This window comes from Oratosquilla oratoria, chromosome 30 (genome assembly GCF_046742065.1).
Source record: "Oratosquilla oratoria isolate Oo_2021 chromosome 30, ASM4674206v1, whole genome shotgun sequence".
NCBI classification, from domain to species: Eukaryota; Metazoa; Arthropoda; class Malacostraca; order Stomatopoda; family Squillidae; genus Oratosquilla; species Oratosquilla oratoria.
In genome coordinates, this window is record NC_134806.1 from 34842846 (window position 1) to 34855958 (window position 13113).

At 45.1% G+C, this 13113-nt stretch overlaps 1 protein-coding gene across 1 annotated transcript; it reads left to right on the plus strand.

The window, feature by feature from the left end:
* Positions 1 to 693: 693 nt before the first annotated feature.
* Positions 694 to 6826, plus strand: LOC143041272 (zinc finger MYM-type protein 1-like). Its single transcript, XM_076213103.1, has 4 exons — positions 694 to 1039; positions 1401 to 2314; positions 4183 to 5116; positions 5218 to 6826. Exons 1-4 carry the CDS (start codon positions 694 to 696, stop codon positions 6672 to 6674), a joined length of 3651 nt encoding a protein of 1216 aa, XP_076069218.1. The 3' UTR covers positions 6675 to 6826.
* The last annotated feature ends 6287 nt before the right edge of the window (positions 6827 to 13113 follow it).

The following is a 13113-nucleotide window of genomic DNA, read 5'->3' on the forward strand; positions in this document are numbered from 1 at the left end:
ACATTTGACAGGGAGCTTCTGGTCATATTTTCAGCCGTGAAGCACTTCCTCTATTTCTTAGAAGGCCGGCTATTTACCATCCTTACCGACCACAAACCGCTTGCCCATGCACTGGACAGGATCTCCGACCACCACTCACCAAGAGTCTCTCGGCAGCTGTCATTCCTATCCCAATTTGATACTCACATTGAGTACATCAAGGGAGAGGACAACCAAGTGGCCGACGCCTTGTCCAGAATTACCTCCAGCATCCTCCCCGATCACCACCACGTCGACTACGCCCGCATCGCCGCCTCCCAGGGTAACGACGAGGAACTCCGTCTCCTACGCCTGCATGACACCTCTTCCCTGCAGCTCCGACAGTCCCCCAACACTCCTGTACCATTGTGGTGTGACGTCTCTACAGGCAAACCCCGGCCGTACATCCCCGCCTGTCATCGTAAGGATGTGTTTTCGGCATTCTACGACCGCAGTCATCCTGGTATCCGGGCAACATAACGTCTCTACACGGATCGAGTCGTCTGGCCAGGCATCAACAAAGACGTCAGAGAATGGACCCGCACCTGTCTTCCCTACCAGTCTTCAACGGTTACGCGCCACGTCCACGCCCCACTCCAACGTTTCCCTGCACCCACAGCACGCTTCCAATCAGTCCATGTAGATATTGTGGGCCCCCTTCCACCGTCCTGTGGCATGCATTACCTGCTCACGTGCGTCGACAGGTACACCAGGTGGCCAGAGGCGATCCCTCTCCCGGATATATCTGCCGAGACAACAGCCCATGCTTTCCTCTCCGGTTGGGTATCCAGATTCGGCGCCCCCTACACCATTGTCACCGACAGGGGCTCCCAGTTCGAATCTGATCTCTGGTCCAGAGTGCTCAAGTTCCTTGGCACCAACCGCAACCGGACTACCGCCCACCACCCTCAAGCCAATGGATTAGTAGAAAGATTCCACCGACAGCGGAAGGAGTCGCTCAAGGCACAGCAATCTTCTTGCAACTGGGCCGACGCCCTCCCCCTGGTGCTCCTTGTTAAAAGTTATGGGTATTATATAAACGCTTAGAAAAGTACTTAACTGTTTATTGTTCTTCATAGGCACAATGCACATGACACAACTAAGTTTATGTTCAGACAAAAATGTACACCTCAACCTCTCCACACCGTGGCTTCACTATGACTGACTTGTAGAAGCGTAATGTCTCCCTTAGTGCGGGAAATCTCTCAGGCCTAGCAACTGAACTTTGTTATACATGCAAATTAAGTACAGATTATACAATAAATCAAATGACAAAATTCTTACTATACATTGCATTATACATTCAATCAAAAACAACACAAGATGCACAATAACAAATATTCATATTTCAACACTCCTCTCCATTCGCAACACTTCCAAAGTCGACAGTGACGTGTCTCCATCTCAGCTAGTGTACGCTGAAAACCTTCGCCTTCCTGGGGAGATTGCCACCCCCGCCGTTGGCGATTCCGATCGTTACGCCCTCCTTCAGCTCATCAAGGAGACCTTCGCCAACACCCGCCCACCACCACCTCGGACGCCACAGTCAAAGCCAGTGCATGTTCCCCCGGCCCTCGCTGCTAGTGACTACGTTTTCGTCAGGCGGGACTCCAGACGAACCCCTCTCCAACGCCCGTACGATGGACCCTTCAAAGTCATCAGCAGATCGGCGAAACACTTCCTCATCCACCGAGGTGTTAAGCCAGATCGCATCTCCATCGACAGGCTTAAGCCAGCTTACCTTCCCCTTTCTTCCCCTATCAACGCTCCCCATCACCTCCAATTTCTCTTACAACATGGTCTTTACCCCATCCCCACAACTGAACAACGCCCCATATCGAGTGTTCTCCCCGAACCTCAGGACACCACCCCTCCCCCAGGACAACTCGTCCCTTCAGGCCAACCCTTTCCACCTGATCCCCCAGCCCCACACAGACAGGCTCAGTCAGATTCCTCGCAGCAACCGCCCCCTGCACCACCCAGGCCAACCTTGCATTCCACCACCAGTGTTCCCCCAAGCCCCCAAATCCCTAACTTTCCTCCGAACTCACCCTCCCCTTCATTGCAACCATTCTCACCTAACCGTATATCCCCACAGCTCCATGCCCAGCCGGACCACCCTCGCCAACACAGCGACCATGCCTCCAGCACGCTGCCGCCGCCTTCTCCAACATCCAGGCCGTCCTCTCCGGAGATGCCATCTGATGGCACAATCACCCGTTTCGGTCGAGTGATAAAAAGGCCGGCCCATCACTCGCATCTCGCCCTACCTCCGCGGCGCTCGCTCCCAAAGAGGGTGGGGAGGAGTATTGTGGCGACGCGCCACCAGTCTAGACCAGACTGACCGCAACGCTGTTGTTGTTGTTGTTGGTTTATCCCTCACCGGGGAGGGAATGGGACATTGTCGCAGACTTGTCCCCAGGATGGGCTGTAAACAACCATTGATTACTATCGCCGCGGTGGGTTGAAGGGGTGGTGATCCTGTAGCTCACTGTAGCACCGGGGGGTCTGGGATATTGTGGTCAATTGAGATTAATTGTCTTATTATTAGTTTTATATACATGTAGATGGTGTTAAAGAATTGTATACTGGTGCTGTAGATTCCTTATATATGTGATTCTCATATGTTTTATACTTTGTAATAGGTTTAGATCCTATACAGCACCTTTAGTCGTGTGTATCTAATTGAATCCTATGTAGACATCTTTTGTTTGTCAAAGTATTTATACTAACACGTCCTAGACGTCGCTTGTTTGTTTACATCCGCTTGCTAAATAACACAAAAAGCAAGACCCCGTTTTTCAACTTTCCTCACCGACACACTGCTACAGTGGCGACGAGGATTTGTGGATTTGTGTGCTAAAGGACTGAATTAAGTTTTAGAAGACAGAAATAGCTGCCTTTCCAACTGATGGTGGAGAAATCGAAGGATGAAGATATACTCGCCTATTCACTCCATCGGAACCGTCCTGGCCACTCTGGATTCGAAAATAGCCTTGGTTTAGCAGGCTACGAGTCATTAGTTTCACAAGGAAACAGGATTTAATGCAAGTAGATTTACAATGGCAAATAACTCAGGTAAGATTGACTGTTTTGACCCCAATAAGATTAGATGGGAGATATGGCTTAGTATGCTGCAAGCTCATTTTGCATACAATGGAATCACTGATGATAACAAGAAGAAAAATTCTTTATTAGTATCATTAGGAAGTGATACGTATAGCACGCTTGCCTCCCTGACTTCACCTGATTTGCCACATGTGAAAACCTATAATGATTTAGAGAAGCTTTTAGAAGCACATTACAAGGTTAAACCGAGCTATCATCGGAGTTTAATCAAATTTCAGAATAGAAAGAAAAAATCTGATGAAAGTTTAAGAGACTTGTATGCTGACTTGAAAAGTCTAGCCAAGGATTGTAGTTTTGGTACCTTATTTGATGCTCGAGTGAGAGACCAACTATTCATGGCAATAGAAACTGAAGTGTATTTCCCGAACTTAGTTGCTGAGAATTTGGATTTACAAACTATGTCTTCAACGGACATTTTAGAGAAAATTCTAAATTTGGAAAAAGCTTTTGTTGGAGAAAAGCTCCCGACTACTGAAGTGAGGAAAGTGGGGGTTAGTTCTGAATATTTTAATAGTCAGAAAAAAGAAAGTTGCAAGCATTGCGGGTATCCACACAAAAGTGAGAACTGTAGGTTTAAGCACCTAACTTGTTCAGTTTGTAACACGAGAGGACACCTAAAACGAGTGTGCCGTCTTGATAAGTCTGTGTCTGGTAAACACACAGGGACTCATGGTAAGCCACAAAGTGCCCAGAAAGGATCTTTTGGAAAATTTACCAACAAGAAGATGTTTGGAAAAAAGAAAACTAATATGGTTTTCGAGGGAATTTCTCAGGAAGAGAGAGATACTGGTAGTGATGATAACCTACATTTAGTGGATCGACCAGGCGCGGATATAAGGGGGGGGGCCCAGGGGGCCCGGGCCCCCCCCTTTTGGCTTTGGCCCTTTGGCCCGATTTCATTTCAGTTGAGTTGGGAAAGTTGAGTTTTCTGTTTTGGGTAATTCGTTGTTTATTTGAATATACTTACCTTTTTTCGTTTGAAATTACTGTTTTGATTACAGCTTTGTTGAGTTAATTCCTTCTCATTCTCACAAGGAGTGTAACATGAAGCGAGCCAGGAGTGAGAGGAAGATCACCTCGTTCTTCAAGGCAAAAGTGATCCAGAAGAGTGATGATGGTGAACATGACAGCAATGAACCCGAGAAACATCCAGGCACTTCAACATCAACAGCTGTCGGACCTTACATCGAAGCTGACGTTGCCGTTAAGGAGCATGAGGACGAGGAGCTCTCTTCTACTCCTGGCACACTGACACTGCCTGCAGCTCCAGTTGACGTTGCGAGTTTCATTGGAAACAAAGTGGCTACAGACGCCGAGATAATGGCCATAAACTATCAGAAGGCCCCGTCTGCTGAATCGCTACCCCTCTGCGACGAAGGTGGTCATAGAAGGCGATTCCAGCCAATCTGGTGCTCCACATACCCCTGGCTCAAATACTCACAACTGAACAAGGGCGGATACTGCATAGCCTGTGTTGTGTTCGGCGGGGACACGGGCGGACTTGGAGACCAGAGGCTGGGCATCTTGGTGTTAAAACCAATGTGCAAATACAAAAAGGCCACCGAAGTGCTCAGCAACCACAACGCGCGCGGATATCATGCGGCGGCTATGTCGAAAATGGAGGGGTTTGTCTACACTGTACGAAACCCGACGAGGGCTGTGGACACTATGCTACACTCGAAGAGGAAGGAGCAGGTCGAAACCAACCGGCGCCTGCTGGTTCCAGTCAGTGAGACCATCCTCTTCTGCGGACGAAATATGCTGCCCCTCCGTGGACATCGGGATGACGGTCCATTGGACCTCTCTGTTCCGAGCAAGACCGGAGAGGGAATCTTTAGAGCGCTGCTACGTTATCGAGCCCAGGGAGGAGATTCCGACCTCACCCACCTCCTCATCAGCTCTGTCAGCCGGACCGGGATTTCTACCCTCATCAGCAAGACCATTCAGAACGAGTTGATCGATATCACAGGTGGGTCACACATGGAAGTCACACCATAAAATAGCTCTCTTATTCTTTGAGTAAAATACATGCTGAGGGCAGATGTTACTGAGACCTATTTTGCTTCGCAGGTAGATTGGTGCAGGAGGAGATCTTGGCAGGAGTGTCGGGGGTATATGCAGTGCTAATGGACGAGACCACTGACGTCTCAGGGAAGGAACAAGCAACCATCATCATTCGACACGTCAAAGAAGATGTCAAGGAGGATTTCCTCGCTTTCGTTCATGCCCATGATCTCACTGGTGAAGGCCTGGCCCAACTGCTCATCCACGCCGTCGAGGGCCTCGGTTTGGAGATGTCAAAATGCCGAGGGCTAGGCTTCGACGGGGCGAGTGCCATGATGGGGAAGTTCAGAGGTTGTGCCGCCATCATCATGCAGCAATACCCCCTGGCGAAACCGATCCACTGTTTCAGTCACCGACTGAACCTGGTGCTGACTAAGGCCTGTGATGTCAAAGAAGTCAAACTCGCCCTCCAGACGCTGAACGAGGTGTACAACTTCATCCATTCCAGCAACATGTGTACGCTTCGGTTTACCAAACTCGTGAAGCTATCCTCAGCCAAGCGGGAAAAGCTGGTGCCCCTGTGCCCCACCAGATGGGTCGAGCGGCACGATGCTGTCCTCGTGTTCATCGAGTTTCTGCCTCTCATCGCTATTTTTCTGGAGGATGAGATGAAGTTGGATGCCAACGCCGGACTCCTACTCGCTGCGATTCGGGACCCCCGCTTTCTCGTTGGGTTGGTTGTGGCAGAGTCCGTTTTGGCACACACGCTTCAGCCAAGCAGAATCCTACAGAAAAAGGAAGGTGAGCTGGTATGTGCGTACGCACTGATTCGTGAAATTGGTACTCAATTCGCCAAATTTAGAGCGGATGCCGAGGTGTACTTCCACGCTGTGTTCGTGAAAGCCGAAGATCTTCTAGTTGAAGTAGGCTCAGCTCACGATGGCATCCCTATTCTCAGAGTCTGTGCACGACAGACACAACGCGCGAATGTCCCAGCGGCATCTGCTGAGGAGTACTATCGGCGCTCGGTATATATTCCGTTCGTTGACCATGTGGTCGCTGAGTTGAAGAACAGATTTGATGATGACACTGTGCCCGTTGCTCTCCAATTGAAAGAGCTGCTCAGGGGCTCAAAAGCAAACGTGGATGCTGTTCTTAAAGCCACTAAACTCTACGAAAGTGACGTTGAGTCACTTTTGCTCGTGCAGACGGAAACACATCGGTGGACATGTTCCGCTCCGGCCTTCGAATCTGTCAAGAAAGCAAAGGAATACGCCGAGGCCCGTATGTTTCCGAACATCGCGAAGCTCCTTACCATCCTACTGACCCTGCCAGTCTCAATTGCAGAAGCCGAACGATCGTTCTCAGCCCTGAAACGCCTGAAGACATACTTGAGGAGCACCATAGGTCAGGATCGCCTCAACGGCCTCGCACTACTCGCCGTCCATAACGATGTAGATGTTCCTGTTGATCGTGTGATCAACAAGTTTGCGGAAAGGAACCGCCGTCTTCTCTTTGCTTAGGCTGCAGTGTGATTAATCCTTTCAGTGTAATAACCTTTGCATGTTACTTTTAAGGCTACTATTATAGGTAATATTATAAAGTATAATGCTTACTGTCTTATATATATATTCTACATTTAAATTGAGGTCTAATGTCTCTAGGTCTCTAGCTATTAATTTCTTACTTTCAATAAAGTTTCGGTAAGATACAAAATTCCTCTCTCATTTGAATCCGAAGAGAAACACTGGCACCTAGAGCAGATGGTTATGCCCATTCATTTAGGTCAGTCCGCCAGTTATTAACAAATAAGAATCCCGTGAGTGGAGAAACGGTAATGCTAATGCTCGTTAAACAACCGAAAATTCTGCCGTCGGGCCCCCCCCAAACTTTGTTCCTAGATCCGCGCCTGGGATCGACCTAGCCTTCCAGAAGTGGTTAGTGTTGATATTTCTCATGAACCTGTAGACAGTGTTGTAGGTAAGATTTTGCCAGTGAGAAATAAGGTTGATATTAATATTGAAGGTCATAATGTGCCGTATGAAATTGACTGTGGTGCCAGTGTGTCTACCCTAACATTGCATTGGGTTAAGAAATTAAATTTATCTTTGGAGCCTAGTGATAAAATTTTGAAGGCTTATGGTAATAATGATTTGCATGTTTTGGGTAAGGTTTATGCAAATATATTTTATAATGGTCACAATGTAATACAAAGTTTGTATGTAGTTGAATCAAAGAACTCTAACTTATGTGGAAGAGATTTAATGCCTAAAATTGGTATTGCACTCACAGGTATAGAGGAAGGAGTTAATGTTTTGGATTCCAAGGTACAATTAGATAATTTTTCAGCTGATTCTAGATTGCCAATTTCATGTGTTGTAGCAAAGGTACACCTAAAGAGCGGTGCTGTGCCTAGTTGGAAAAAAGCAAGGCCTGTGCCCTACCACTACAGAAAATTGGTAGAAGATGCTTTAGAAGAGTTAGTTGATAACAATATCATTGAACCAGTACATTCTAGTACTTGGGCAGCTCCAATTGTACCAGTGTTAAAAGCTGACAAAAAGTCAATGCGTATCTGTGTAGATTTCAAGGAGTTAAACAAAAGTATTTCATGTGACCAGTACCCTTTGCCTAAAGTTGATGAAATCCTTGCTGTTGTTGGGAAAAGCAAGATATTCTCAAAGATTGATTTAAAGGATGCTTACTTACAGGTGCCAGTAGATGATGAGAGTCAAGAATTGCTAGTAATTAATATGCATAAAGGTCTTTTTAAATATAAAAGATTACCCTTTGGACTTGCATCATCTCCTGCCATCTTCCAAAGATTGATATCCCAATTATTGATGAATATAGATGGAGTAGTTGCCTTCTTAGATGACATATTAGTCGGAGGAGAGACTAAAGAGGAACATGATATGAGATTAGATAAAGTGTTGAAGGTATTTCAGAAACATAATGTTGCTATTAACAAAAAGAAAACTGTTCTGAATACCAATTCCTTAGAATACTTAGGATATGTCATTTCAGGTGATGGCATAAAACCTTCACCAAGGAAACTTGCTGCTATTTTAGATGCACCTATACCAAAGTCAGTAGGTGAAGTTCAATCATTTTTGGGTCTAGTAACTTATTATTGTAGGTTTGTAAGAAAATTTTCAAGTGTATTAGCACCTCTGTATGATTTACTGAAGAAAAATGCAAAATTTAAGTGGTCTTCTGTTGAAGCAAAAGCATTTATGACTGTTAAGGAAGAGTTAGCCAACTCTGATTTACTAGCCAATTTTGATGGTGAACATGATGTTATTGTTGAAGTAGATGCTTCACCAGTAGGAGTAGGATGTGTGTTAATTCAAGAAATGAATGGTAGTCCAAGACCAGTTTACTTTGCAAGTAAAAAGCTGTCTGCTGCTGAGCTAAATTATTCTCAGTTGGACAAAGAAGCTCTAGCGTTAGTATACGCTGTAACTAAGTTTAAATATTTTTTGCTTGGACGTAAGTTTGTGCTCCGTACAGATCACAAACCTCTACTTGGTTTATTTGGTAGTGAGAAACAGATTCCTGTCAATGCAAACGCAAGAGTACAGCGTTGGGCATTATTGTTATCCCAGTATGATTACCAATTGTGTTTTAAATCAGGCAAACAAAACATTGTAGCAGATACCCTGAGCTGTTTGCCTGTATCAGATTCTGTTTTAGACTCACATACACCTGCTGAATATGTGAATTTAGTTGAAAATTTGGAAGATTAAAATATTTCCTATGAAAGGGTTAAGGTTATGACAAAGAGTGATCCTGTTTTGAGGAAGGTTTTCCAATGTGTTAAATTTGGGTGGATTGATAATCCTGTTATTTCTGAATATGCAGCAGTTAAAGCAGATTTAAGTATATATGAAGATGTGTTGCTATTTAGGAATAGAGTAGTTATACCAGCTGAATTAAGAAGTAGGGTACTTTCACAGCTGCATGTAGGTCATAATGGTATCAGTGCTATGAAGGCTGAAGCCAGGAATTGGATATTGTGGCCTAAGTTAGATCAAGATATATCTGAGGTTACTAAAGCTTGTTCAATTTGTTTTAAAAAATTTCAAGGTTCTCAGGAAGTTACCTTATCATGGCCTGAGATGGGTAAGTCTTGGTGTAGACTCCATATGGACTATGCAGGTCCAATCAATGAAAATTATTTCTTAGTGATTGTGGATTCACACTCAAGATTTATGGATGTTCATGTAACAAAGTCAACAACATCTACAGTAACAATTTCTATGCTGAGAAAAACTTTTTGTAATTTTGGGTTACCTGACATTGTAGTTTCAGATAATGCCTCATCATTTGTATCTGAGGAAATGGAGACTTTCTTTGAAAAGAATGGAATAAAACATATGACACCAGCCCCATATAACCCATCATCTAATGGTTTAGCCGAGAGAGCTGTAAAAACTTTCAAGGAAGGATTAAGTAAATTTAAGGAAGGTGATATCAGAACCAGAATTTGTAGATTTTTGTATAACTACAGACGTTCAATTCATTGTTCCACAGGTAAAGCTCCAGCTGAGCTAATGTTTAACAGAAACTTCAGAGGTATAATTGAGAAAATTAAACCACAAAATAAGAAGGAAAAGGTTTTGGAAAAAGAGTGTAAGTTTGAGAAGTCTGAATATAAGATTGATGATGCTGTTTTTGTAAAGAATTATGGCAAAGGTCATTCATGGTTGGAAGGGAAAGTAACTGAAGTTCTAGGTGTGAGAAACTACAAAGTGATGTTAATATATTTTGGGAACATTGTTTGGAAAAGACATTCTGATCAACTTATGCCTAGATATACACCAACTGTTCCCAGTAATGACACTGTACGTAAAGATAACTCGGGTAGCAGTAAACCTTTTGTGCCTATGTATTCTTCAGGTCAAGGACACTGTCCTGATAGTTCAGAAGTAATGGATAAGGCTGATGAAAATTCCTCTGTAAATGTTGATAATGTTGATAATGCAGTGAATGTACCAAGTCCACAACCAGTTAGAAGATCTAGCATAGTTGTGAAACCACCTGATAGATTGAATCTTTAATTGTGGTGTTATAAAGCGAAATGTTTCAGTTATGTTCATATGGATACTCCTTTTTCAATAAGGGAAAAGGGATGTGGTAAATTGAGATTAATTGTCTTATTATTATTTGTATATACATGAAAATGGTGTTAAAGAATTGTATACTGGTGCTGTAGATTCCTTATATATGTGATTCTCATATGTTTTATACTTTGTAATAGGTTTAGATCCTATACAGCACCTTTAGTCGTGTGTATCTAATTGAATCCTATGTAGACATCTTTTGTTTGTCAAAGTATTGATACGAACACGTTCTAGACGTCGCTTGTATGTTTACATCCGCTTGCAATTAAATCTCAAAAGGCAAGACCCCGTTTTTCAACTTTCCTCACCGACACACTGCTACAGATATCACGATGTAGATGGCCAGGAGTTGGGTGTCTCCAACGTGGTCCTCCATCGGGAGATGGCCGAGAAGGCGCCGGCGGAGACTGGAGGTGCGGGGACCGCAACGCATCCCGACATAAGCTTTTATATGCCCCATAGTGGGCAAGCATAGTCAGCAAGGATGTCCGAACGCAAGGCAGCTGACCAATCAGAAGCCCGGAAAACTCGCCGGAGACCGGTCGGCAGACACTCGACTTAGGTCTACGTACCCCGCTTGTCATAGTGGGCAATCGTAGTGAGCAAGAGCGTCCAGAAGAAAATTAAACGAGCCAATCAGGACCCAGCACAAGTTGCCTGGGTCCACTCCAGCCTCCTTTATAAGGAGGGGGACCAAGCCGAGAGATCAGTTCACTCAGCCAGAGCCAGCTTATCCACGCAACCGAGCTCTAACTCTTTCGTATGCGGACGACACTAACCACATTAGCAGACACAAAACGCTGCAGGGAGCGTTACACGTAATGCAAAACATCCTAGACGGGGCACACGCGTGGGAGCAACAGTGGCGCATTAAGACCAACGCGTCGAAATGCAAAGCTGTATACTTCTGCTGCAAGCGAACCAACAGAACGATCACAAACACTCCTCTTAAGATAAACAACACAAACGTTCCAGTGAAAGACCATGCCTGTGTGCTGGGTAGCACACTTGATAGTGGCCTTACCTGGACCCCACACTTCCGCAAACAGGGAGCGAAGGCTAGGGCTGTGCTGGGAAGGCTAAGACGCTTCAAAACTGCAACACTGAGAACCAAACGTCGATTGTACCTAGCCCTCGTCAGACCGATTCTGTGCCAGTCCCCGGGACTAAGCCAGCTGACATGTCCCACTAATAACTACGACCATCAGAAGGTTCAGAATGCCGCTATCAAGTTCATCACGGGTTCGCGATGGAGCGACTTTAGAACTATTGAGTCTCTACACCGAATTTCCAACATCCGTCCACTCAACCAACACAAACACAAACTTCACACAAGACACCTAAAAAAACTGCACGACAGACACAAACACCTGATACAACACATTACACCTAGACCACACCGTACAGACTATCTGTCAGCTGCGCCCGTCCCACGTGCGGTGTACACGATAAGACGTGTATAACCGTACCTATCAATAATGCACCCCTTCACCAGCTTTGACTGGTGATAGCAATAATAATAATAATGATAATTAATAATAGTAATAATAATAATAATAATAATAATAATAATAGTGATGATAATATTGCATGTAGCCCATTAATTGACAGGCTATAAGCATACACGTTGGAGGCATCAACCCTCTATGTGAAGAATACACACAAATTCATACCGCAAACAAAACTAACAAAACTACATGCACAAACAACTGCATAAACTTTCTCTTCTACTGAAATTATTTTCATTTCCAACTTTCTCTCCTACTACATCTTCTCGTTTCAGTTTACCTACCACTAACATTATTTTCATTTTTTCTATCTTTCCCTAAGACTAAGCCTCCTACTCATTTTCTAACTTTGTTGGATGAGGATAAGAGGAACAGATATTCCATGTAACCTCACGGTTACACATCAATCGCAGTCTCCAAACCCAAGTCTCCTGCCCAAACCTCCAAAGCCACGACGCCACGTAATAAATATCCCTAATCGCCCAGTGGCAAAAGCCCTACTATCTTCTCATTTTTTTTTTTTTTTTTTTTTTACAGACCTTCTTCCCCTCCCACAAAAACCGATCCCGTGCAAGCGGGTGGTCTAGCCTAGCAAATCGCAAATCGCAAATTCACTCAGCGCTCCTAGAGGTCGGACGTCTCTCCACTCCAGCACACTCAACAAGCGCCCAGCAATCATCGCCGGCCGATGGTGGCGAGGAGATATATCTCCTTTGCTGCTGCCGGTCTGGCACAGGCCGACCTCTTCGTTGACGTCGGCAGGCGGGTTTACACCAAGACAAATACACACATTTCCCAAGTCACGTAATTCTCTGTTTTCAGAGTGGTGCTTGGAAGAAAAGAGGCACACGCACACTTGCTCGCTGGCTTAGCAGAGGCCCAACCCAACTCTTATTCAGAGCCCTTATCTGATCGCCGGCTGGTCGACAGAGAAGAATTGAGGAGCCTCTCTGTCCAACCGGCCCGCACCCACGCGCTGGCCTCTTTGCTGACGCTGGTGAGCGGGTTTACACTTCTGACATTTACACACAATTCCCAATCACGTAATTCTCTGTTTTCAGAGTTGTGATTGGAAGGAGAAAGATAATACAACACCCGCCCGCCTGCCCCCCCCCCCTCGCATCGCCACTGGATCAACTCTACAAGACTCTCAAACCCAACCTGGGGAAAAGCAGGAAAAGCTCAGGCCTTAACTGGGGATAAACAGGAACGCGCTCTACACGCGGGAAGTGAACTCTACTCACTTCCCGTAAGATACATACACACACCTCTCACGAACATAGCCACGACCCACGCATAAACATCTACACTTACTTTTTCTTCGACTA

Coding starts and splice junctions, on each gene's coding strand:
- LOC143041272 (XM_076213103.1), top strand. CDS start 694: ATGCATTACCTGCTCACGTGCGTCGACAGGTACACCAGGTGGCCAGAG. Junction 1,040..1,400: donor CCTGGTGCTCCTTGTTAAAA/GTTATGGGTATT, acceptor ACACTTCCAAAG/TCGACAGTGACGTGTCTCCA. Junction 5,117..5,217: donor CGAGTTGATCGATATCACAG/GTGGGTCACACA, acceptor TTTGCTTCGCAG/GTAGATTGGTGCAGGAGGAG.